This window comes from Rhea pennata, chromosome 2 (genome assembly GCF_028389875.1).
Source record: "Rhea pennata isolate bPtePen1 chromosome 2, bPtePen1.pri, whole genome shotgun sequence".
In the NCBI taxonomy this organism is placed as follows: domain Eukaryota; kingdom Metazoa; phylum Chordata; class Aves; order Rheiformes; family Rheidae; genus Rhea; species Rhea pennata.
Window position 1 is genome coordinate 89,984,933 of NC_084664.1, and position 26,961 is coordinate 90,011,893.

At 39.5% G+C, this 26,961-nt stretch overlaps 1 protein-coding gene across 5 annotated transcripts; it reads left to right on the plus strand.

The window, feature by feature from the left end:
- The first annotated feature begins 533 nt into the window (after positions 1-533).
- Positions 534-20,045, plus strand: ADNP2 (ADNP homeobox 2). Of its 5 annotated transcripts, XM_062569886.1 has the most exons (7): positions 545-616; positions 2,590-2,766; positions 5,071-5,149; positions 5,377-5,536; positions 6,942-7,061; positions 10,993-11,082; positions 15,272-20,045. In XM_062569886.1, the coding sequence occupies exons 5-7, from the start codon at positions 6,954-6,956 to the stop codon at positions 18,251-18,253; spliced, it is 3,180 nt and encodes a 1,059-aa protein (XP_062425870.1). In that variant the 5' UTR covers positions 545-616; positions 2,590-2,766; positions 5,071-5,149; positions 5,377-5,536; positions 6,942-6,953; the 3' UTR covers positions 18,254-20,045. The 5 variants fall into 5 exon arrangements, with proteins under 5 accessions (XP_062425867.1, XP_062425870.1, XP_062425866.1 ...); XM_062569882.1 differs by having other exon boundaries at positions 2,590-5,149; XM_062569885.1 differs by lacking the exon at positions 5,071-5,149.
- The last annotated feature ends 6,916 nt before the right edge of the window (positions 20,046-26,961 follow it).

Sequence of the window (26,961 nt, forward strand, 5' to 3'; positions counted from 1 at the left end):
GAGATCTCGCGATAGCCGCTAGGGGCGCCCCCGTGGAGGGGGCGGTGGAGGAGGGCGGTGCGAGGAGGCGGCAGGTGAGTGCCGGCCGGGAGGGGGCGCCACCTGCCGGCCCCGCCCCAGCCTCTGCCCAGGCGCCCCAGCCCATCCGGGCAGCCAATGGGAGCCTTGGCCACCGCCTCTTCCCATTGGCCAGCCGCCTGGCATGCAAATGAGCCCCGACGTCACTTCCTGGGATAAATCGAGCGCCATTTTCTCTTTCTGGCTCTGGATGAGGAGCGGGCGGAGGCGGGAGGGCGGGCGCGGGGCGGCGGGCGCTGCGCGCGGGGGCTGAGCCGCGCTCGCGCCCGGGCCCGGGCACCGGCGATGCTGCCGCCGCCCTCGCGGCGCCCGGAGTGAGCGCGGCAGCCAGGAGGCGGCGGAGGAGGAGTCGCGGGGCGGGGCGCGGCGCGGCGCGGGAGGGGCGCGGCGCGGCGCGGCGGCCGAGGCGGCGGCGGGGCCGGCGCTGCGAGGAGCGGGAGGCGGAGGCTGCGGCGCGGGCAGGCGGCGGCGGCGGCGGCGGCAGGAGCAACGGCGGCGGAGCGGCGGCGGCGGCGGGCTCCCCCTGCAGCCCGGCCGGGTAGGTGCAGGCGGGGCGCAGCCGGCGGCGCCCGCAGGCGGCGCCCGCGCGCGGCGGCTCCGCGGGGCGTGGGGCGGTGGCTGCGCGCCCGGCGGTGGGCGGGCGGGGTGGGGGGCGGCGCTGGTGCTGCGCGGCTCCTCGCCGTGGTGGAGCTGGCGCCTCGGGAGCGGAGGAGCCCTGCGGGGTCGCGGCCCCTCCTTCTCCTTGGTGCCCACCGCACGCTGGCGGAGGAGGGGCTTCCGGGAGCAGTGTGGCAGGAAAGCGGGAGCCAGTGTCATGAGCCGTGTTAGTCGTACATGCCCAACTGCAAGTGCAGCGCTAGTGGAAGCTGCAGTTACATTAGACGTTCATGTAGCCACGCGTAAATCCGTGGTGAAATGGAAACTCCTTGAACACCGCGGGCAAACGCAGCTTGTAGCCTACAGATTGGCAAAGCTGTGTGCGTGAATAAGCTTGCGTGGTGGAGCAAGTAATGGGAAACTTGTGCTTCTGGCTTGTGTATGGAATGAAATGCGTTTGACTCTTGCTGCAACAGTTCATAGCTTTGTAATGTGAAACAATAGTGTTTATCTGTTGGAAGGGAGATCTAGAAATGTGAAGTTTGGTTCTGTCCAGTGGGCGGTGTTGGGGAGAATTGGTTGTTTTCTCTGAGTCATCAGAAATGTAGATTTGAACCACTAAATGTTGCAGGCCCGAATAAAGTACTTCAAAAGAATAACTCTAGGCAGCTCACCACCACCCAACCTTTATTTTAGAGACCTTAGTACTCTTTTTAATAAACTTCTGGTTTAACTTTGAGCAAGAAAGGGGAAATTTAGAGTAACACACAAACAGTGCATAGTAAGTGCATACTGCATTTTTATTTGTGACTATTTGTATAAGCTGTAATAAAAGGAGTAATCCTATGGTCCACTTCATGGAACCTTATTTAAGAAAGAATCAAAGAAACTTCTGGAAACAAGAGGGCACAAACTATTTTATAATGCTATTTTACCACTGGAAATTCCGTGATCTGGGTTAGGTCTGATTGAAGACTGCTATAGTTGGCTTGTGTTTAAACACTTTAATCCCTCAGTTGAAACCTTTAATGCAGTCATCGTCTTCCATGGCTGTCCCCTTATTGGATTATGCAGGTTGAGGACTATCTGGTGTAGAACGTGGCTGTGTTAAATGTCTTTTGAGTCATACAGGGGTGACTAGTGCAGTGCAAAGGCAGTTGTACTTCTTCCTAGGCTAGCTGGGCTTTTGATGTGACTGGTCTTGTCCCCATGCGTGGAGCTGAGCCCTGCTGAATGTGAGTAGGTTCCACGCAGGAGCTTAATCATCTGCTGGCTGTCACTTTTGGCTATTGCAAACAAGGGCGTCAACCTCGAGCTTCTTGAGCTTGATGGGAAGTAGTCTTCTCTTCTAACCAATCTTGGATAATGCAGATTTGATTGTATATTATACTATAATGTACACTAACATTAAAAAAGGTGGTTAACCCAAAGTAGTGATCGTTTGGTTTTAAATTTATTTTGATATGATTTTTGTAGATAGGACAGATAAGATGCTGTATTTTTATTTACTTAATTACATACTTTAATGTTTTTTACATTCAGATAGTGAATTGTCCCCTTTGTGCTGAATTATATGACTGTTTTAACAGGTATATGATTTATAGCCAAGAAAAGAGCAAAGTTACTGTCACTATAATACAGAGATCTGTATTTCCATACTCCTAAAAATTTCGTCTTAAGATTTTTTTTTTTTAGATGTTCAGAAAAGCCTTTTGTTTACTTAAGATTTCTGTCCAGTTCCACTTGCATAGAAATTGGAATTTAAGAAGATAAAATAGCATTATTTTGTTGACCAGAACTACTGTTAGTGTATTTTGAATTTTGTTGTAAATTTAAAAGTAAGCTTAAAACAGAAGAAAAATAATAAGCAGGAGTAGTATCTATTCTAATCAATTGACTATTTCTTCTTTCCAGGCATAACAGTTTTCCAAGCTCCTTGAGCATCTAGAGATGTTGATAGGATGTTATGCATTTCTCCCTCCAAAGGCTGGATAAGCGTAGAAGGTAGTAACATACTCCTGAACCCTATAAGGTCCCTTTCAGAAGGCACAGGTAGAAGTCCAGATAACAGGACAGTCCATGCGTATTCAGGTATGACTTTTTTAAGGGCTTGTATGCTTTTCAGAATGGTGCTTGGCCAAAAACAAAACTGATCAGAGTTCATACTCTTTTAGCCAGGCCGTCAGCATGCCTGTCCTACTAGCTGCTGTCTTTGCCACTAAACGTTTACATTCTTCATTTTTTTGGAGTTGGTAGGTTACGTGTTCTTATTTCATTTTCAAGTAAGAAGCATTTTTTCTTGTTTTGTTAAATACAGTTGACATACCAACCTAAATACCCATACTGAAACGACAGTAACAACTTCTTTATTAGCATTGTCTACTCTAATCACTGAGATATAAGTTGTCAAAGAAATTTTTGAAAATGCTTCCTACCCAAGTATTCCAGAACCTGGAACAGTCTTTATAAAAATTCTTTCCACAGTTGCTCACTAATCAGAGTTAAGTACTAGATGAAAGAGTGAAAAAAAAAAAAAAAAAAAAAAGAATTTCCAAAGCTGATAATGAGTGGAGCCTTTGATAACTTTTCCTGTTGTAAGTAGTTCTGTAAGCAGCAGAGTAGTGAAAGCCAACTTTCAATGAACATGTCTTGAAATCTAGCTTCTGTATAGATTACCTGATGCCTAAAAGGGTTATGGTGCAATCTTTGTGAGGTTTTTAGCAGGATTTCTATCCAACTGCCTGTTTTCATGAAATTTCTAGGAACTCTTAAAGCTCTCTAGGTGTGTGTTAGATTTTGTTGGATGTATTAGCATGCAGAAGGAAGGCAAGTTTGTGCATCTTCCATGCCCTTACTCCGTACCAGCTTCATGTTTAATTTGATTGAATATGCCCAATTTTCTCAGGTAAATAAGGTGGTTCTGACTTATGTAAGGGAAAAGTCTTAATGTGAGGACTGTCCAGCACTGTAACAGGTTGCTGAGAGAGGTTGTCAGATCTTTGTCCTTGGAGGTTTTCAAGATGTGACTGGACAAGATGTTGAGTAACTTGATTGCAATACATTGCTGACCCTGCTTTGAATAGGAGATTGGGCTTGGTGACCTCCTGAGGTCCCCTCCAATAGGAGTTTAATGTTAAGAAATAAGGCTGAAAGGAGGGCAGACATGAGATTTTGTTGTTCTGATGTTTTTTCCTTTTTTGCCCCACTTCCAAGAAGTGACATTATTAATATGTTCACAGGTAGAGAAATTATGGCCCCAGTTACTTGGGGAACTAAAAGTGTTTGTGTTTGACTTGTATAAGGCACTGTCCAGACTTCTGTGTTGCTATTTAGTATTAAAATGCTACTGTATTATTGAATAGGAAAGAGTTATGGTTGTGATGGTGTTTGAAATGCTGAACGTAGTTCCATGTTACATATGTTGCAGAAGTGAAGTGAACCTTCAGTGTTACATAAAGCTCCAATTGGATATACCGTTATGGAGATACTATTTAAAACAACAGTAGATGTAGGAATAGATTGATGGATGAAGATGCCACTGAGAAATAGTTGAATGAACTGTTTAGGTTGAAAGTGAGTTTGGCTTAGGGCATCAGCTGCTCCAATAATATCTCATTTTGCTAATGATCTGCTTCTGGTTCTGTGTAAAAGCTACTGCTTCTGGAAACTCAGTGGCTTATCAATTTTTTGAAGATACATTAAAATTTTTGGAAAGTAGGTAGATGATTACCTTCTAGTAGCAAAAGTGATAAGAGGACTGAGACTCATGAGCTAGGGGAACTCTGACTTAATTTTGCTGCAGTGCTCTTGTGTTGAATGTGCTTACTGAAAATGGGATGTATACCAACAAAAGGTTGACTGCAGTTCCATGCATGGAAATTAAGTGTAAGCTAAGGCTTGAAGAATATCCAAAATACAAGAGAAATAAATTAGAAGTTAAAAAAATAAATGGGTAATAAACTGTTACTAGAATATCAAACTGAAGGCTTGAAGAAATGAGCTTAGAAGGCTGAAATTGCTTGACTCCTTCAATAAGGCCTTGCTCGTCTAATGGGTACAGAGTTTATCAGATGAATAACTTTGTACCCTACTCCCAGGCAGTTTGTTTAAAGACAAGTTGAATAACATCATAGATGATACAGAGACTTGCATCTTTTTGGACTGAAGACAAACTACTTGAAAACTGAAAAATAAGTCATCTTTCATCAAGATTCTTGGGTTTTGTTCCATGTTTGTGTTTCTTCCTCTGGGATTAATGAATTTTATTTCAGAAAGGTTGCTGGTTAAGAAAACACTGAAATACATGGATATAACATACTGTACTGCTTTTGTAGACTAATTTTTTGTTTTGTGAGATAGACTTACCTCAAGAGATGACTGCTTCATCTTCAATAGAATCAACGTATCAAAGGATTGAGATGGAAGAACTGTTCTCAGTGGAATCTAACATTGAACCACATCTCCCTCTCCTGACGTGAGCGTAGTGGCATCCTCTCAACTCTCTTTATCTGAATTGAACCACTGGATTGGTGCACATAACCTGCTATCGTAGAGGACTGATCATAAAAACATAACCAGAGATGATGCAAATACCTGGTTGACTTCAATTAAAAAAAGAGGATTTGACTTCTTTATTTTACTGCTTGGATTTTGATAGTATAATGCCAGAATAGTTACTGTAATTTATTCCATTCTGTTTAGGTTCTTCTTCAACACCTATGCCAATGGTATCAGAATGTCTTCCAGATTTTTACCAATGAAAAAGAGTAGAAAACAAGACTAGCATCTGTCAAATGGGGCTCCCTCTCCATTTCTATCTACATACCTTTCCTCTGGGGGGAGAAGAAGAGGAGAATAGCATGTGAGTTCTTTGACTTTAATTAAAAAACCCTCAATGTTCTGTGTATAAATTAACATACTTTTTCCCCCCCTTTTTTTGTGCTGGGTTATGGCGTACAGAGTAGAAAGTATCTTTCTGCTTTTTTAAAGGCTTAGCTTGTAGTGTTTTCTAACTTCTCTGTGGGAGAGTATTTTACAATCCGGGCTATTTACAAAAAAGTCTTGCTTTTGAAGGGCGAGATTTTGTTTTGACAATGAGTATCTCTTGTTTGGAGAAGTACTGCTTTTCAAGACATTCGGAACCATCAGGGCTGAAGTACTGTTTTTTGTTAAGCCTTGTTCTGGGTGGATGAATTCCTTAGAAGTAAGGACTGAGGTCTTCAGACTGTATTGGGTCCTCAGTGAACTATTTACAAACAAAGAAATAGCTGAGAAGCTCCCAGTGACCTCTTTGCAACAAAACTACTCCTCGCTCATTCTGTGCCCATTTAAGTTTAAGTCTTACGCAATTGCATTTCAGTCTAAATTGCGTTTTGCAGTAATCTAGCCTCTTCAGGAGAGTGTGTTCTGGTGGGCCATGACACTGCAGAACAACCCCTAAAATAGATAGGTGACCCATAGTGGATATTCCGTCTTTTTGGAATTGAGCTTTTGTCCTTATTTTCTTTATGGCACCCAGCTAGAGGAGGTAGGAAGTAAATTCAAATGATGGAGCTACACACTCTCCAGACAGAGACCTGAAGATAAAGGAGTCTTTCAGAAATCTGTTCTACCCGAGTGTATTTAGCTATCACTGCTATACAGTTGTATTTTCTAATTACATTGGTTTTTGCTTGTTTGAATGGCATTAATCTTCCTGTAGTCTTACTTTGTGCCAGTCAAAATCTGCCCACAGCAGCATAAAGTTTTTGCAAAACATTTTGCTAGCAATCACATTTTAAGTGTGTGCATATGTATGTATATGACAAGAAGTCAAATTATGAGAGGCTTCTTGTCCTGACACTAGCATTCAAAGTGAAAAGTGTTGATATTTGTCCTTGCTGAATGAAGTGATAGTTATTTTCTGGATAGAGCTTCATAATATTCTGCTTTTAGCAAGAAAACCTGTATACTAAGAAAGCAGTATAGCTACCATATAGACATGAAGTGATCTGAAATAAACTTGAAAGAAGAATCTTGGAATTTTTGTGTAGATGAGAGAAAAGAAATTTAAATGATCTTTTTGCCTCTCAAATCAGCTTGTATTTCCTTAAAAGTAAGGAACCGATCTAATTAGAAATATTAAGCCCACCAGTTGTTTACTTTAAGGCTTTAGCTTTTTCTTACTGGAGAATGTATTTTCATGAATTATTTTTATTTTACTGTTAAATGCGAGTGCTTGTGCTCAAATATTCCATCACATTATTTTTTATATTTCCTTTTTTCAGGAAAAGTGCAAAATGTTTCAAATTCCTGTTCAAAATCTTGATAATATCAGGAAGGCTCGAAAAAAGGTGAAGGGCATTCTTGTGGATATTGGGCTTGACAGCTGCAGGGAATTGTTGAAGGTAAAACATAAGTAATGTAAAAAATCTGAAATTTGCATTTTAAACCTTTGAAAAAAATTTCACTATTTATAGATGATATTCCTCTACCATAGATATTTATGATGAGGTAAAGGAAAGAGAACTGTCTTTACTTCAAGATTTCTCAAGTCTGACAATATTTATATACTAGGGGTGGAACTTCGAGTTTCCGGCAACGTTATGTGCTAAAACACTATTTCTCAACAAGATGTGTTGTAGATGGTGCTGCATACTCTGCTAGTAATATTTCAGCAGAAGAAAACACTACAGCTTCAGGTAAAATGCTATTAATAAAATGTTACCTGTCAACACCACACTTCCCCCCCCCCTTTTAAATTTATGATGAAATGAAGATTTGAATCTACCCAAAGAGATGGAACGCTCCCTTCACTTATCAAGGGGAATGTATACATCCCTCTGAAGGATGTGCAAATTGTCAACATTTATACAAAACAAAAAGCAATGAGATCCAGTAATCTATATCAAGCCTTTAAAACTGCTTCCAGGAAGAATGCCAGATTTGTCTCACTGAGTTGTAGTTCAGTTCTACGTCTTAAAAGTATATGCAGGTGCACTGAAGTGATGAAGATGAACCTGGTACTATTGTGGTTGCTTTCTGGAGAAAGCAATGTGAAACAAGCAAGAAGAACTTACACCAGCAGACTGGACAACGTAATACCAGAGAAGTGCAAGCATAGTAACATGCTTTCAGTGACTAAACAGTAGTCTTTAAGACAGCCCTTGCAGAGGCTTTTTTGCCTGCTTTGCCTACTTCATGCAAGAGCTTGCATCAGATTCTGTGTAATGGTACTGAAGGAAAAAAGTTAATTCTCCAGGATTGGTGGTGTCTCTTGTGGTAACACGCTTGGTTATTGTAATTAACAATGTTTAATTATACTTAATACTTTTAAATAAATATCGTGAGAGCACAAAAAGGTGTATTTGTGTAATAATTTCAAGATCTTCATTGCTCTTATTTTGTATATTGTGTTGTGTTTAGAACTCTAAACAGGAAGTTTTTCTGTCTTGACCATTGAAATTAAAAATACTTCTATACTAGTTTTCTTGCTATGAGATTGCCTGAAACAGTAAGTCAGCTTCTTGATTGAACTATGGGGCTTAATGGTGAATAAGGTAGTCCTTAGAAAACAAAGACAGAAACAAACGAAAAAACCTAGCAAAAAGGTTCATTTTGAAATAGGCTATGGGAAGTATGGGCCAAAAAGACAATATTTTAGTTTATTGTAAAATAACTTCCCTCAAACAAATTTGTTACTTAAAATTGGTTTTCTAGATAATCTGGGGCTATTTGAGTGCAAATTTAATAGCAAAAACAGTATTTAGAACTTAATTTATGTTTGTCTCCTATGAGTCTGTCTTGTTGGTAGAATAGCGTGTCTGATGTCTATTAGACAAGAACATGCTCAGTTGTTTTTTTTTTTTTTTTTTTTTTTTTTCCCTCTAATATCAAGGTGGATTTCTGGACATGGTGCTCTTGAGGCAGGACAGCTAAGTAATGGTATGAAATTATAAGATTTAGATTTGGCCAGCTGTCTGAGCTTAAGATCAGTCTTAAACTCTCCTAATAAGACATGGTTATAGTGGTTTATGAGGAAGGTGAAGGAATTTCACCGGGAGTCCTTTGTAGCTTGGAGACCGAAAGGATTAGTTTGTAGCTAAAAGTTCTTAATTGGTCTCTGCTAGGAAGAAAACAAGCTTTTTGTATGAAACGATTGGTTTGGTTCTCAGAATAATGATATTAAGTACACTTAAACTGTGGTGTTAGAGATATTCCTTTGGCAAACTTAGGTCGTCAAGCATACTGGAATCTTTAATGTAAATTTTCATTTGGGCTGTGGCCATTTTCATCTTTTTGTCCTAGAAAATAGTGATGATTTTGATTCAGAAGCAAAAACAGTTCTCAGTTCTAAAATGTTTTTATGCTTCAGAAATGCCTTTGGTGCATTGTGATTTATCAAGCTACTCAGAGGGTTTTATTCTTTTTCACCTTTCCTTCACCCTGTTTTCCCTTCCCTCCCCTAATTGAGAAATCTGGGAAGAGTGTAACCAGTTTAACCAATCAAAGCTTGCTTCTGGGCTATCAATGTTGATTTCTATTGAAAGGAAGTTTGAAATGGGCCTCTTAAACATTCTTATCATGGGGATGTAGTCAGTGCTTTTCTTCACCAGTCAATATTTTTCTGCACAAAACCTGGTGTTTCAGCAAAAAGATCTAGATCTACCATGAGCATCTGTTACCTTTTGGGTGTAGGAAACTGGAGATCTACTCTAGGGCCTAAGGGCCTCTGAGTCTTGGAGAGATCCAAGAAAAGTTTTGTTGTTTTCTTGTGGTGTTTTTTTTTCCCTGTTGTTAATGACCTGTGTAATTTCCTTCAGCAAGTTTGGCTGAAGGCTATTAGTCTGTTAGTAAGTCTTGAGTAGTCTTCTCTCCTGATAGAGAAAAACACTGTATTCTTCAAGGCTGTGGGATTTCTCTTGCTTTGTGCAATGATTCTTTCTGGGGTCATACATGTTTAGGAATATTTATTTTAAGGACAGAGAGGTAATAACTCTCCTCCCTACCTAGATCTTGGTTACAATGGAAAACGTTTATTTGCTGTTGCCTGGAGCTCTTCAGGGTTCTCCTTGGAGAAACTTCCAGGTTGAAGAAGCTAGAAAGCCCGTTACAAACTTGGCTACATTTTTTCTAAATTGTGTTTCTTTTTTTTTAAAAAAAAAAATATTTCTTTTTAATCAAACTTTAACTTTCTGGCCCATTGTAATCTATTGCTCAGATAACAGCAATGTTCAGATTCACACTACATAGACAAGAGCTGAGTGTAAACAGAGCCTGTGTACACAGACTTGTGTATTTGTTTGCTCCAAGATCTGTTTCCTTTCCCCATATATATATTTGCTACTCTGTGCCCTAGGTTGCTTGTAAATTTCTCATAAATACTGTATTGGATTTCTTGACTACAAGCTATTAGGTTTATTGGAAAAAAAATTGTCTTCAAGAGAAGTAATCTTTAACAGTTCTCATTACCTGTTCCCGCTGTTCCAATGGATTCTGATATGGAGCTGAAAATATCTTGCTCTTTGAAAGTGTCTTGCAGGATTGTTTAGATAAGAGGACTTTGGGGAAAGGAAGGGAGCAGGAAAGGAGAATTGATGCTAATTACCAGTGTGAATTAAGCCTGGATTCACAACCTGTTTCATGTAAGACACTTGTCTAACGTGCTGCTGAAGCTGGTCGAAGGTCTTCAGAAGTATGAGCCTCAGAAAATAGAGTACTAACTGACTGGGTTGGAGAACTTTTAAACTGTTTTTAAGTGGAATTGATTAGAAGGATGTTATAGTTGTTTGCCCTCTTACAGTTGCTGCAGACACAATTGTAATACTGTTTTTACAGGTTGAAAGAAATTCTATTTCCTGAAATAAACTTCTGGGAATTCCTTTGCAAGTAAAAACATAGTGACATGTAAAAACTTAAAACCTGTTGTAAAATAATCTGTAGTGCCAGTTAAATGGAAGTAAATACTGAAATGCTGTAGACTTAGGAGGAAGAAAGAGGGAGGAAGGATCTTCCAGTATTCATTGAACTTGGCTAGAAACAATTGAAATAATGTAGGATGGAAAATACTAACACTACTTTGAGTAAAAAGTGTTCAGAATTTCTGTGATGCAACATGAGGCAATAATATGAGCTAGTATTTGAGATAAAATAAATAAGGGGCAGAAGTAATTTCTCTGAACTGATGAATACTGTGTGGACCATTGGTGAATACTGTGCAGACCTTCCCTTCATGTGTTTTGTGGGCCCCCTTCACTCTGCTCTGTATTTAGACTATGTTCTTTGTAGTCAAGACCTACATAAACAGACTGTATGTCTTGTTTTCTGGTTTTCTTTCAGAATCTTAAAAGTTTTGACCCAGGTGAAAAATACTTTTTCAACACTTCATGGAGTGATGTCTCCCCTTGGGAGTCTGTGGGCAAAAGAAAGGTATGTATGTCTGTCTGTATCAGAAAATGTAGGTGGACATGCATGTGGAATTGTTACTATTTGCCATTTTCAGAAGTCCTGGTGACTGAAAAACACTTCTTGTGGTTTTAAAAAAAATAAATAATGAAGTATCTTGAAGACTTCTGAATAGTACATGCAAGGAAATAGTATTTCATTGCTTCTGTTTCCTTTACTTTCATGGTATTGATAATAAGGACTGTATTTTGCTGTTGGGAGTCTTTAAAAATACAACCTTGCACATTAGTATTCCAGGTGTCACATTAATTCTTTTGCCTTTTTGGCATCTCTGATGTGTAGTCTTAACACACTCTTGTATGCAACATGCGTTTTCCTTCTTTGGAAGGGTGAAAATAATTGGGTAGATGTGAGTAGATTAAGCTAGATAACTGTAGTGACTTGGAACTAGGCTGTGGCGAAAAACACTTGTGGATGTGGAACAGCTTTTACTTTTTGTGTAGCTGGAATGTTTGCAGCTAGAATCTGCAAGAAAAACAGGATTGAGATGAGTAAAACAAAGTATCTATTGGAAACTCTGGAATACAAAATTACAAATATTGTAACTAAAGAATAGGAGAATATCCAGAAGAAAGGGTAGTCTTTTCTGAACCTTGCTGAAAAGCCATATGGCTCCTGACTACTTCCATGAGAAGGCCTGTCAACATCCTGTGAACAGTAGCGGGCCATTTTTTCAGTTGAGGTTGGTAGTGGTATGGAAATAACTCTTTAAGATAGCCTGGTGTTTTGTCAGGTTTTTTTGCCAAACTCTGATTTTTAGTAGTGTGCCTACCCTCCCCACAGAACTGTTGTCTGCTGGTTCTCCTTTTCTAACCCTGGGCTTGTGTCAACAAGGACAGGAGAGGACAGTAAGGAGATGAAGGCAGTGAAGGCTCATTGTTCAGGTGCGCTTGCGGATGAAAGGGTCAAAAGTGACTTGTTTTTCTGTTTCTGTAGAAGTTTGTATTTAACATCTTATCCCTGCCTCAGACAAGTCTTAGTTACCTTCAGTCAGACTGCTTTTAGTTTTGGTGAATGGATTAAATCCTATTAATGGTAATGACAGGTCTCCAGGCTCTAGTCAACACATTATCTGAGATCTGACCTTGCAATTTTTTCCTTTTTGTTTCCTTTCTCTTACTAAAGACTGAGAAATTTACTTTTGGGAGATCTTCCATGTTAGCTGAACAAAGGAGATGCACCCTCCAGGCATGGAACAGGGAAGAGGGGGATGAAGATGGAGGAAACAAGTTTCTGAAACCTGAGATGCGTGGTTCCCCTCCTCCCTGCCCCCCCCCCCCCTTCCACAATCCGTTAAGATAAATGGTTATCTCTTCTAGTGAGAATGGAGAAGAATTACAAATAACTGCTAGGGAAAGAATCTTCTTCCATCCCTATCGCCTGGAAACAGACAAACAAGGCAGTTGTATTCACGAGTAAAAACTGATCCCTTGCCAGGAGGGAGAAATACAAATCTTATCCTGGCTCAAATAGTCAGAATGAATATAGTAGCTCTATCTATCCAAAAAACCAACATTAGTATCTGATCTGATGAATCTCACTGCAAAGACCATAATGTGCTACTGTAGCATTGATTTGCCAAGTGATATCTCTTCAGTGTTAAGTTGCTTCCTGCCAAATTTTTTAAACAACTTTTGTTCATTGAAGTATGTCATTCACTTGCCTTAGTGTTACCTAGATTTGAGAGAAAAGAAGTCAGAATAGCATATTCGGAAAGACCAAAGTTGTTACAATAAGGGAAAAGAGCTGTTTTGAGTTGCATCAGAAACTCTGTAGGCTGGAGAGGATTTCTGTTTAGACTGTTTTTTGCCATCAGTTTTATTTTTATGGAGACTTTAGTAATTCTGGAAGAACTAAGGCTTTTGGAGGCTGTTGTTTCTTTCTGCTTGTCGCTAGGTTATGGGGAATGTGGCAGTGCAGAATTGAAAGTGTTACTGTATCCGGGTGTGGGTTCTGTTGGAGTGGAGCTGTTTCCCTCGCCCCCCAATACCTCTAATGAGCCTGTTTGGATACCATTTGTGCAGTTAGTGTTGTGCTGGTCAAACTATGTTGTGACAGTTTAGTTTCCCGAAGCAGATTAGAATTCTTGTTTTGATAAACTTGGGTAGCTGTGATCCCAATAATAGAATACTGAGCAGTAGCATTTGCAAACATGAAAAGCAGTTTAGACTTGTGTGTAAGCAGAACATGCTGACCAAATGATTAAGGTGTCTATGTGGAAGAACTGTTTCAAAAAGGTCAAAGTAGTAAACTTCTGTCATGCTTCTGTCATCTAAAATGTTTTTTTCCTGAAGTTTCATGTCACTCACACCTCCATCAAAAAATAAACAAATTGTCTAAGAAGGCATGAAGAAATACTTCCCCTGACCTTACTGGTATGCATATTAGAGTCAGTTTCTTGGTGATATATTGCTATGTTTGTAAAAACTAGAACCTTTTTTTTTTACTTCAGAATAATAGATTAATTCAGCAGTTGGATCATTTACTTGTGAAGCGTTTTCACTGTCTAACGATTATATACTTAATGTACTCTTATATTATCTGGATTTGGTAGCAGGGAAATGTTGACAGTACATTAAACTGATACAGCTTTGCAGGGACAGAAAGACAGAAACCAGAAATGAACAGCAAAAAGTTATTATAGTTTGTCCCTTTTGTGTAAGAAACAGTAAAACGTGAAGAGGGTATGGGCCTAGTACAGGAAAATAAATGAGATCATCTGAGCCTGGGGCAACCAATTAAAAAAAAAAAAAAAGCAGTCACATTGTCACCTGAGTTCTTCAGAAGTAAGGCTTGCAAGGTGCAGTTTTTAATAATACTGTATTTGCCTCACTAGTTGTTGCAGTGGCCTTTCTCTGCTCCCCATACTCAACGTAAGACGGAACTTCTAGTTTGCACTGGTGCTGTTTGCTAGTAGTCAAGACCAGACACCTAAAAAACCTGCCTAAGAGTAGGAGGTAACATAATGGTCCTTTTCCAATGTAGTACGCCTCACTAGCCGTAGCCATACTGATGTTACCTGATCTAAACCTAACTTCCAAATTCAAAAGGTATAATCTGGACACTGCTTTAGTACTGCTAAATAGGTGATCTTCATGGCTATACGAAATGACAAAAAAAGCTACACAAATTTTTGCAGTTTTCTAATGTGCCTTTGGACATGTATGTGGGTGGTGTAGCTAGGCCAGATGTGGTGGAACAACTTGCTGTTCTTTTTGGATAGTATTTTGTAAGTGAAGACTTGCAGCTGTCAATAAGGTGTAATTCCCATCTAAAGGAATAGACACATTCCACTAGATGTTTGAGTGCAGATTTGTCACTTTGATGTTGTCACTGGTTTTGTAGTTTCTGGCAGAAATCTGTGTTAACTTCCTAGCAAGTTGATAAGAAAAACAGGTGGCAGTTTACTGGTTTTACCACCCTTTAGTAGTTTAAAGGAAGATGGTTAGGCTTATTTTTTTTACACAGTAAAATCTTTTTCTTAAATTCTGAGACGAATCCACACATTCAGAAATGAGTATGCAAGTAAATTTCTTAAAGAAATTACAATAGCGGGTATCCGGTATATTGAGATACTCAGAGGTCATTACTGCTTTAGTTTTTTCTGGCTCTTGAGTCTTTTAAGGCTTTGCTGGCAGAGGTGCTTTTAAAAAGCTTTCAGTGAGGGATAGGATATTGAAATATTCAAAAAAACTTCACTTTTCTCCCTTTCCCCTCAGTAAATAGGAGGTGGCACTGTTGCCTGTTAGTTAAAATTCTAAAAGCTTCATACTAAAAGGGCTGCTACTCCTAATTGCCAAGGTTTCACTACTATATACTGTGGTATACAAATTCTCCTTAGTTTGTTCTGTGATTGATTTTCCTCCTCTTAAAACTGGCTTCATAATTACCTGAACTGGGTTAGAACAGAACCCATTTAAGGCTTCTTAATAAGTTCTACAGAAGCAAAAAGGACACAAATGTTTCTCCCTTTTTAAGTATGTCATCTTTAAGTCTGCTTTTCAAAAACAGGTCTCCATGAAACTGAGAAGATATATGCTATACATCCAGTGAAGGCATTTTTGACAGGTGATAGTGCAGACTTATTTTCAAATGGATAACAGGGGTTTAGAAACTGGCAGTTTCTAAGTGGATGTTTTTGTTTTGTTTGCAGAGATACAGAACAAAGCCGTACTGCTGTAGCTTATGCAAGTTCTCTTCAAAATTGCTTACTTCATTCAAGAATCACTTGCACCGTTACCATGAAGATGAAATGGACCAGGAGTTGGTGGTTCCTTGCCCAAAATGTGCATTTGCTTCTGATCCCAAAATAGTGGGAAAACACATCCGGATGTTTCATTCATCTAATAAGAGAATACAGAACTATACAGTCAGCATTTTGGATGGCATGAAACAATTTAGGAGTGACATCATAAACTTTACATGTCTAAAATGTCACTTTACGGACACACTATATTACAATATGAAGAAACATGTGCTGATGAACCATTTTCAAAATCTAATAAGTACCTATTTTGGCCAGAGACCTGATGAAAGTGAAGAGAATTCTGTTGAGCACTACTGTAAGAAGTGCAATGCTTCAGCAAACAGCCAAGATTCTTTAATGTATCATGTCTTGACAGCTGAAACCCACAGAGACCTGGAGAACAAACTTCGTTCTGTGATTTCAGAACATATTAAGAAACCAGGACTTGTGAAACAAATGCATATTGCTCCGAAGCCTCCCCCACCTATGGCTGTGGCTGCTCCGCCTTTAGGGCCAGCCACTGCCCCAGCAGGTTCCATTACAGCGCCGGCTTGCATCCAGCTTGCATTTCCACAGAATAATCAAAACCAGACCGTGGTGCAGGCCAAAGCAGTTCAGAACACAGTCAGATCACTGACTGTTCCAAGTGCCTCTGGTAGCCTTCCACAAACAACTTCCGCTCCAGTTGTTACTGCGTCACATGTTACTCTGGTATCTAGTAATATTCCTGTAGGTCAGAATACTGTTAATATTCAGCCATCACCCTCACAGCCTATCATTGTTTCCCATAGACTTCCTCTTAATCAGCCTGTTGGGGCTGGAGCTATTCCTCTTAATCATTCTGTTGGGACCCTAAATAGAACTGTGGCCCCTGCAGTTCTTCCACTTAATCAACCTGTCAGGCCTGGCCTCTTTCCTATTAATCAGCCTATTGGTACTATAAATAGTCCAGTTGCAGCTGGACCTCTACCTGTTGCTCAACCTGTTAGCCCTGTAAATCAGCCTGTTGCGCCAGGAGTTCTCTCTGTGAACCAGTCGCTTGGGAATGTGAATAGACCCCTTGGTCATGCAGTCCTTCCTGTGACCCAGACAGTTACCTCTGGGGTTCTCCAGCTTAATCAGCCTGTTGCATCTGGAGTTGTTCCTGTTAGACAGCCTGTCAGGCCTGGATTTCTTCAGCTTAATCAACCTGTTGCTCCAGGAGTTATCCCTGTAAATCAGCCAGTTAGACCTGCCATTTCTCAAAACACAGCTTTTCTAACTGCAGGTCCTATACTTAGACAGTTGATTCCAACTGGTAAGCAGGTTAATGGGATACCTACATACACGCTTGCCCCAGTTTCAGTTACTTTGCCTGTGCCTCCTGGTGGTGGTGTAGCAACTGTTACACCACCACAAATGCCCATCCAGCTAATGCAGTCTGGGACAGTAACTCAACTATCTCAGTCACCAGCTAGTGCACCCTCTCCTCCAGTGGTTTTAGCTTCTCAGAATATATCTTTACAGACTTCTCCACCTGATCCTGCAACAAATCAAGCTATCAAACAGGCTAAGCAGTGGAAGACTTGCCCTGTTTGCAATGAGCTTTTCCCATCAAATGTCTACCAGGTGCACATGGAGGTGGCTCACAAACATGGTAAAATAAAAACCGAGGAAAACCTGGAGCCTGACAAACTTGCAGCTTGCGCACCCTTTTTAAGGTGGATGACAGAAAAGACTGTCCGGTGTTTCTCTTGTAAATGTTTTCTGTGTGAGGAAGAGCTTATGAAACATCTCTTGATGCATGGTTTAGCTTGCTTGTTTTGCACACTCACTTTCCATGACTTAAAAAGCCTTGTGGAGCACAATAAAACTACACATAATGGGAAAAAGAAGTTACATGCAGATTACAGCAACAGAGGATTTCAACTAGATAATGATGCTCAGGGTGACCTTGTATTTCCACACTTTGATTTCAGTACGGTGTTACCAGATGAAGACATTGGTGAAAAAGAAGTACATCTGGCAGTGCTTGCTGGAGTAAATTCAAGGACCCTTGTCCCTGTTTACATCAAAGTGAAACCTCAGACAGTGGAAGTGAACAATAGATGCAAGAAAAAAGTGTTAACATGTCCCTTTTGTTTTGGTACCTTTGTTAGTAAAGAAGCCTATGAAATGCATTTGAAAGAGAGGCATCATATAATGCCAACTGTACATACAATTTTAAAGTCTCCTGCTTTCAAGTGCATCCACTGCTGTGGAGTGTACACTGGAAACATGACTCTAACAGCTATTGCTGTACACCTGCTCCGTTGTAGAAGTGCTCCCAAAGACAGCAACTCAAGTGTGAAGATGCAGCTTGAGCGCACTGAGAAGAAAGAGCTACTGTTTGTGAATGGTGAAAAGCATGAGTCTGTGATGCTTAAAAGAAAACAAGCTGATACCTGCTTTGTTGCAGAAGACCAAAGGAATAAAGAACAGCAGCCTCAAAGCTTAAGTACTGGCATAGCTCTATCTTCAGAAAAAGAAGTGAATTCAGGGGTAGTGCCTTTCAAGCGACAAAAGTCTAATACTAGGACAGAGATGAAGAAACTTTATTCTAGTGAGGATCTTCGCATTCTAGCAGTAGATCCTAAACAGTATGAATACAATTCATATGAGGCTCAAAAACAGTTTTTGACGGATTACTTTCACAAGAGGCCATATCCTACTAAAAAAGAGATGGAGTTGCTATCCTCACTGCTGTATGCATCAAAAATTGATGTTGCATCCTTCTTTGGAAAAAGGAGGAATATATGCTTAAAGGCGATACAAAACCACAAACCATCTGTGCTGCTGGGTTTCAGTGTGTCTGAACTAAAAAATATTAAGCACAGTTTGAATTTAAAAGATGAACCATTAAATATGTAAGAGGTTTTTAAAACAACTAAAAGCAATCTGTAATTGCATACTTATCAGTTTAGCAATTTATTGTACTTGAGTTATTTGTTTTAACTTGCAGACTGGCCTGTTGAAGGGTTACAGTAGTATAAAGGTCTCGTTCAGTTGTGCTGTTATTGTGAAAGGCACACACAGTTGTGTATTTGAAAAAGCTAAAACCTTCAGATTTACACTTCTGGAATTTGTTTTAGCTTTTTACATTTCCTGGAGTAGATTTCTTGTTTTGTTTTGTGTTTTTTTTCCTTCTTTCCCTTCAGCCTCCCATTAGACTTTTTATACCACCATGTAAAACATTTGTCCTGTTTAAAACAAATTTTATTTTTTTCTGCAATGTCAACATCTTTTTTTAAACAATAAAATGTATAATGTTGGTTAAAACACTGAGGTAAACTAGATGGAAAAACATCTATTTGATTTATTTGTGGTTTTTAACTCTCCTATTTTTTGTTTTTTTTCCTTATTTTCTTTTCATCCGCTGGAGAAAGCGGTTGTAGCCTTTACATCCATTCCTCCTTCCCTTGCCCCCGCCTCAACATTTTGGATGCGCTGGTAGCAATAAAATACTTGCCAGTCTTTTTTTTTTTTTTTTTTTTTTTTTTTTTTTCCTCCAATCGTAATACCTTTGCCAGTTAAATCTGATGACTTGTAATATCTAACTAGCACTAATATGGTGGGCATTCTGCTGGGGGCAGGAGAAGGCCTTTTAAACTGCTATAGTTAACTGACTTGAAATGGATGTGTTTATTATTTGTTAAATAGGTTTGCTAAACAGAAGTATTAACTCCTTTTGTTGGTGTTGAAACCTGGTTGTTTAAATATCTGTTGTTCAAAGCAGTAGCATTGGTTCTTATTTCCAAAAGCAAAAACGCTCTGGAGGGCGTCGCATTGCTTTGATACGTGGAATACATGACTTTCATGCACATACCTTCTCTGTAGAAGCCCTATCCAATAGTCACTGAAGCTTGGGGGAAATATTTATATAATTTCAGTTGATATTGCATAAGGTACTAACTGAGCAGCCCATCCTCCGTAACAGATTAGTTACGTGGCTTGAACTCCTGTCACAGTCAGACACTATGCAAGCTAAAACTGGATGAGTTGTTAACGTCAACACTTTCAACTGGCGCTTACCCAAACCGATGATACTCATATACAGATGACAAGTTTTTACTGCCATTATAGAAAGTATAAGAATTGTGTAAAAACAGAGTAGATTATATTGTGCAATGCAAGCTAGCATTCATATTAGGGATTATATCCAAAATTGCCACTTTAAGTTGATCAAAAAGTTAATTTGAGTTGGTGAACAAACTGTATAAATTAGTGGCGGACATAATCGGGCCTTGTTTAGTACTATTTGTTTTTCCTGGTTATGGTCAGTTTCAGTTGGTTTGTAAATATTGCCTCAAAATTCATTAGCAGGTGGTTAACACTTGTAATAAGCAACCTAAATTATACATGATACTTTTTCTTCCTGTTTCCCATAACCCCACCTCTCCTAGAAGAAGAAAGAGGAAGCTGTTCTATCAGTTAACTTGTGCCAGCATTATAAGGGAAGGGTAATGCGCCCCCAAGTTTCTGGTTTTTTAATTCTTTTTAAAGTGGTAAACATATTTTGTCCTATGCAATAGAGGTTTCTAAAACAGATAAAGATTTTGTGTGTGTCCATGTGCTGTTTCTGAAAGGACATGATGTTTTTAACAGTTTGCTGCCTGTTCACCTGAGGTTCTATAAACTATTTAAAATTTTATTTTGGATACAACCCTGGTATTTTCATATTGATCACTTCAAAGAATTTTGATGTGTATGTAATATCCAGTGACCTAAACTGAGAGAATCTGCTGTTTGGTAAAGCTTAGTCATTTTTATACCAGTGTATAACAAACATAATCACCTTTATGGGATTCCCCCCCCAAAGAAAAAGTGACAGTGAGAAAGAAGCAGTGTATTCTTACAGCCTAATAGTAGCTCATTATGCACTCACTGATACCTATGTATGTGTATATATATACACACATACATATATATATGTATATATATGTATGTGTGTATATATATTTATATATAAAATTTGGTTCGTGAACCAATTTAGAGAGCTTTCAGTAAGGAAGAATTCATATTCACTCTCAAAATCTAGATATTGTGAGCCATATTTTCTCTGGAGTAGGTCTGCTGGTATCAGGGAAGTCCCAGCAGGAAGGAATGGGGCAGCCTGCATCAGCAGGAAAGCTTACGATGAACAGCGAAGGATCGGTCTTACGATAACAGAGCACTTCTTGGAGTGGGGAGCTGGGAAGTCAGCAGAGTTGATCCTTGTTTTGGGCACCAGAGAAGCAGTCTGGTCTTAACCAGTTTTCCTATATAATGTCCAGTGGTGATGTTAAGAGTTTTATCTATTGGACTCTTGATTTCAGTTTCAAATAAACCAGGTTTCTAACTTAGGTGTGTGTGCAAATGATTACACATTCTCTCCCCCTACCCTAACTATTTTTTTTCCTAAATATTTAATGGACTTGATAGGATGTTTCTTTGGGTACGGAAAGTCTATTAAAATACTCAAAAGGAAAATAAGACCTAAAACCGAGATCCAGATGCTCTAGATAGACCTTAAAACATGAGTGCATGAAGTAGTACATTACAGTAATCTCTAGTATTATCACAAATACTGATATCTGCATATTTTCTTACAATTGATATCCTTAAATCTCAGTGTTAATTTGCTGTTGCTAAATGCTCGAGTATTCATTAAATGAGAACTGTCAAAACAGACAAAAATTAACAGGTGGATTTTGAAATACAAAAAAAGTGATTGAGGAATCAAAACACCTATGCAACAGTATGGTTATGGTTTCAGAAAAGCCAAAGCGACTGGAAAAAGCCAAGGTAAATTAGTGGCCATACATTTTCCTGTAGGTGTCTGAAGCGTGACGTCATTTGATTAGAAAGGGTTAGTCTGGAAACATACTGCTGCTGCTCTCTAGGAATTCTTCTGGGCTCTCTGGCTCTTCAGTGATGAAAGAGTCCTGTTGGGGAGATACCCTGCCTGCGGCAGACTTCCTGATTGCAAGTCCTTGAGCATGTGGAGGAAGCCCTGCTCCACTTTTAGAGAAGTCCGGTTGGGAAGAGTTGATTCTCAGGGCGACAGCAGCAAGTATTTGTTGCCTTATGGGGATAAGAATACCTCTGTGTCTGCTGCTTCTGTAATTTATTGGTCTGGAGAAATGTTTGGGAAATATTTTGTGGTGTCTGAGTTTTACAGCAGAAAAATTACATTTGTGAAATAAGTGTGGAAGTTTATTATTTCAATGGGTAATAGAAAGGATTATTACAGTAATGTTACTTGGTCATGGCTCTTCTGTATACATTCATGTGTTGGAGTTTAAGTTAATAGTGCTTTGGGAAACTGACTTTATATTTTTGGAGGTGGATAAAAAAAACAATGCCCTTGTGCTTGATTTTCAGTATTTAGTTTTTGTATCAAATTCTGAACAGTTCATAGGATCAAACTTCTTTCCTTCACTGTTTTAAATTGCTGAGCAAATTTTAGGGGCTTTTTTAAGCACTTGTTAAACATAATTTTTGATGTGGAACTCTTAACAGATATCTCTGTAAAATTATTATTCTGCTGTGTGCAACTGTGCCATTTACAAACATATATTTGTCAGAACTTAACTATGGGCACATTCTCCTGGGAAAAATACTGGAAATAGCAAAGTACAGATACACACTGGAGACAAAAATTGCAATTTGATATCAAGAAAAAAAGACCAAAACCCCTCCAAAAATGTGCATAATTTGTTTTAAAGGTCAGAAGAACTTTCACTCCTTCCCCTGCAAAATGAATGTAGAAAGGACAAAGTGAAGGTATTAATGAATGAAGTGGAACTCAGTGGTGCTGCACTTACACTCTGACCTAAAGTTTTGCTCTAGTTCCTGTGTATCTAACTTCCAGTTTCTGCTGCTCTGAGCTCTGACAGGCAAGCAGCAGCTGTGACTCTGTGTTTCCCTTTTCTCTTCAGGTATCAGAGGCCAAAAGATGTACAATGTAGTTCTTTGCTTTGAACTTGTCTGAATTTAACATTCAAAGTTAGAAGGGCCAGATGAGGCTTGTGCTTACTGTATTGTCCTACATGTGTGAGAAGAACATGATTCTGTAAATACCAGGAACATACACTGGATGCCTATCTTCTAATTTCATATAAACCATATAACTTGTATATAGCTGTATGTGTTAGCATGGTATTTTCCCTAGTGGCATCTTGAAGAGCACCTAGGTATTTAATTCATACTGGAATCAAAGGAAGGTAGAGGCCTCAGCTCTTTGAAAATACATGCATTGCTTTTATTTTGGCTACTTGTCTGTTAAATGAGAATAACAGTTCTCACTATCATAGCATGCAAAATAGATGAGTATTTTAAAGACAGTATTGCCAGTCTGCTGTATGCTTGAGCATTTATGAGATCAGATTCTTTCTGGTAAGTGCAGTGGCTCCATTTGATCCTCTAGTGATCAACAGAGCTAAAAGTGTAAGATGGGCTGATCAATAATGATCCTGCCTGTAGCGCTCTGTATTAACAATGATCGAAGGCAAAGCATGGATCCCATAGGTGGAACAGCTGCATCTACTGTTGCTTGGCTTGCTGTTTCTGGAGTAGAGTTTCCTTAAGATAGTTCTTGGGACTGATCTAATTTATCAATTTTATTGACACTTACTCCTTCTTGGGTGTCTTGTGATAGTCTGGTCTCCTGGAGAAGAACAGGAGGTGATACCGTGACAGTGGTAAATGTGCAGATTCCTTGCACATTAGATGAATTGATATGAAAAACACGAGTGCATTAACTAAACTTGCTAATGAGAATCAGCTGTCAGACAACATGAGTTTAGAGAAGAATATGTATTATATTTGAAGAACTTGCATGCTAGGATTTTAACACAACAGCATCGTGGTTACAGACTTGTGTTTTTGATGTCAGCTATTATTTTTATCAGCAATATGAGAGGAAAAGCAAGTGTATTAGCTGGTGGCACAGTCACCCTGCCATCAGTGTCACACGGCTGTGAAGGTGACACAGGCCGGATGCTTCCAGGGGGACAGGAGGAGGTGGCTGCTGGAGCTGAGTGATGCTTTGAGACCTCACCTGAAATACTGCAGTCTGACTATCACTTCTCATCAGTAGACTGATGTCTACTATGTAGTAATCCTTGCTAAGAAAGATTAACTCAACTTGGTAATGCAGAGAAGGATTGTGACATTACTCAGCTTGTGACCAAGCTGAAGACTTAAAATTTATTTCCCATGTTTTAACCAAATGAAACAAAAGCTGACAGATGATTTATTAGGAAAATTACCTAAGGGGGAGAGGCAGCGTAGATTGGCCTACTTTACCGTTGCTAGTTAAGATGGTAAGTGGTAATGTTAGCACAAACATAGGTACACACTGACCATAAGTGCATTCAGAGCAAGAGTACAAAGAAAAACTTCACTTCCAGCAGGGCAGTGAGATTCTGAACCAGTGAGTACAGGTCTGGCAAAAAAAAAAAAAAAAAATTGAGGAGGACATGACTTGTTTTAGTTTTTGAAAGGAGGTAAGTGAGATGGCTGCATGCAATAGAAAGGGACTGCTGGCCTTCTGCTTCAGGCCCTCGGTTCCTGTGTTTCTAGTGCACGAGTATTTCCAACAATGGTATCTGCAGGCAAAGCAGCAGCTCAAACCTGAACATGAGATCTCCCCCGAAGGCAGAGCTGCTTGACAGTCTTTCTAGTGATACCATTTGAACCAAAGATCAGTACAACTTAGGAGCATACATTCAGGTCTAGTTTTATACATTTAATATATTGATATGCAAGTCAGGAAATCTGCAGAGGATGGCTGAGATGATGTAGTGCGACAGGTCAGAAAGTGACAGAAAAAAATCAGCTGACAGCAAACATACATAGCGCCGTGTGATACCTAGTGGAAGTGATTGCCTTTCTAACTCCTGCAAAAAAGATGTAGCCTGGATGCTGAGCTGAATCTCCAGTCAAGAGGATAGAAAGCTCGCTGAAATGAAAAGCCTCATTTTATACCTGAGTTGGAGTGGGAGCTCCCTGTAAGAAAATCTCCAGGGCAGATGGTTGCTTTTAGGTTAACTTTCAAATCTGTCTAAGTGAGGGTGTGAGGTAACAGATATTGTTGGCTTTCCCTTTCTGGGGTGTATTATTTGGAAGAGCCTGCATTTTTGCTGAACATGGTCTTTGATTGAGGCGACTAAGAAATGCCTCACTGTGTAACTGGTCACCCTGTGAAGTCGGTCTGTGTGGTGGTAGGTGCTGGTAACAGTTTTGCAGAATTAGTCCACAGTGGTGAGAGCTCCTATTGCTTCAGGGAGAGTAGTGAAAGTTACTGGAAAGTTTAATCAGGAAAAACCTAAGGGGGAAATAAAGTCTTCACTGCTTTCTGGGTGTCTTGTGATAGTCAAGTGTCCTGGAGAACAGCAGGAGATGATCGATCTTATGACAGTGGCAAATATGCCAGTTCTTTGCACATCAGATGAACTAGGGGAGCTGGCAAGTTCTTTTTGTATGCTAGGCTTCTGCTGCCAGATTTTATTTATATATATATTAATATATATATATATATATATATATATATATATATATATATATATAAAAAGATTTAATTTACATAAATATATAATTTATGTAAAATACATAACGTTATCATTAAGAATTCTAATAAAAAGTTATTCTAAAAATTACACTTTTAATTTTGAAGGATACATTAGTTCTGGGAGGGCAAGATTCAAAAGAACAACTGCCTTCCCCAGTAACCTCAAACCTTCAATGCTTCTAGTGGAGTTGGAATGTACAGCAGAAAGACAGTTTTTTTTCAAAATGGGTACTTCTGTGGGCTTTCTACTTTTTATGTCAACATAAGCTGTACCTACAGGTGGTGGGGGAGGACAAGAGGTTAATTGCTCATAGAAATACCTTAAAAATGTGGGTGTGAGATTCATTTATCCACTGTCTTTAGAGTAGCTGGAAGAGAAGTGGTAACTGAGAACAAGATCTGTGTTAGCTTTCGTAACTGTTCTGCTTGTTTCATTGGGTGGTGATAGACCTCCCTGTGTCTTCCCTGGCTGAATTTTCACGCTATGCATGGGACAGTTGCATCATATTGAGAAACACGGATTTTGGGGGGGAAATTTTTGGAAAATTTTGGGGAAATCTATAGCTCTAGTAACATTTGATTACTGTGAAGTTATTGTCAAGACAGCTAGCTGGTGGGGGCCAAGTCTGCTCCCTGCCTGCAAGTGGAATGAGAGATGGATTTTTCTTTTTTCCAAAGGAGTCATAGAGGGAAACCTTGAAGAGTTACACAAGAAGTTTCAGCTAGAGGAATTTACAAGCTGTAAGCAGAATCAGCCAAGGGCAGGAAAGGTAAGCTGTGCTGGTAATACTTCATTATGATGAAAAGTCCTAGCAGGAAGATTAAAGCCTCCAAAGATTTTTTTTTTTCCATATTACTAAATAAAAATGCATGGTTTGTGCTTTCTGCTCATGCACCTTGAGGAATCTGAACTACTGGCCAAGTGACTCATGCATGAAGGAGAGGGGTGCAGAGTCTGAGGCCTCAAGAATTTGGGGCTCCTGGAGTCATGAAAGATGCTCCAGATGCTCCAGAGAAACAGTGCTTGAGAAACAGGTTAGGGCAATGCTGGCTGTTCTAATCTGAGACCTAAGGTGCATGTGGCCATCACAACAATCTGTATTTCCAAACATAGTCTAATGGCTGCAAGGAGGAGCAGCATTAGGATTTGGTACATATGTAAAAACTCTGGCTGTTAAGCTGTAAGTAGTAGGAAACATAACAATTAATAGGTCTCAAGTGACTTTTATCCAAAATATCCATAATATCCACTTTTTTTTTTTTTTTTTTTTTTTTTTTTTTGAGGGGGGGAGAAGAGGAGGGGAGATGTCATACTTGGCTTGAGCAATTGTGGAGACTGCAATTAGAGAGAGAGGCATGCAGAACAGTATTTTAAGAAATACGTGAAGAAAAAGAGAGAGCGATTTAGTTGCCAAAATTTGAATGGACAGAGAATGGGAACAATCTCAGAAGTAAAACAGCCAATTGAAGAAATTCACCCTTAACCTGTGGGTCAGCATTTGAGAAGTAGCTGACTTTGAAATCAGCTGGAGAAGTAGAAACAGCATAGCATGGATTGTTTCTGCTGTAGAATGTGAGACTACTTGCTAACATGTATTTTCATGAATGTCTGAGCTACTGACAGAGGTAGTAGCTGGACTTGGAAAATGCAGGCTTGATGAGCAAAGAAACATTACAACCACCTGACAGACAACCTGACAGGCAGAGGTTCTGTGGATTGCTCACTGCATCTAAGGATGTGACTCATGCAGCAGGTAAAAATACCTAAATCTGGAACACACACTGGAGTTAGTTAGCATTTTTGAAGTATGACAATGAGACTGCTGAGGGTGGGAGCAGTAGTGCCACAGAAATGACAGACAGGTACAAATTCTAGGGTACCCAACTTTTTTTTTTTTCTTTTCTTTACCCTTTCCCCTCTTCCCCCTCTCAGCAAAAGATGTAAATGGAACCATGGCAGATCAAAAGAATACTACACTGTCTCTTGAAGATAGCTTGTCCTTGAATGCTGTAATTATTGAAATCA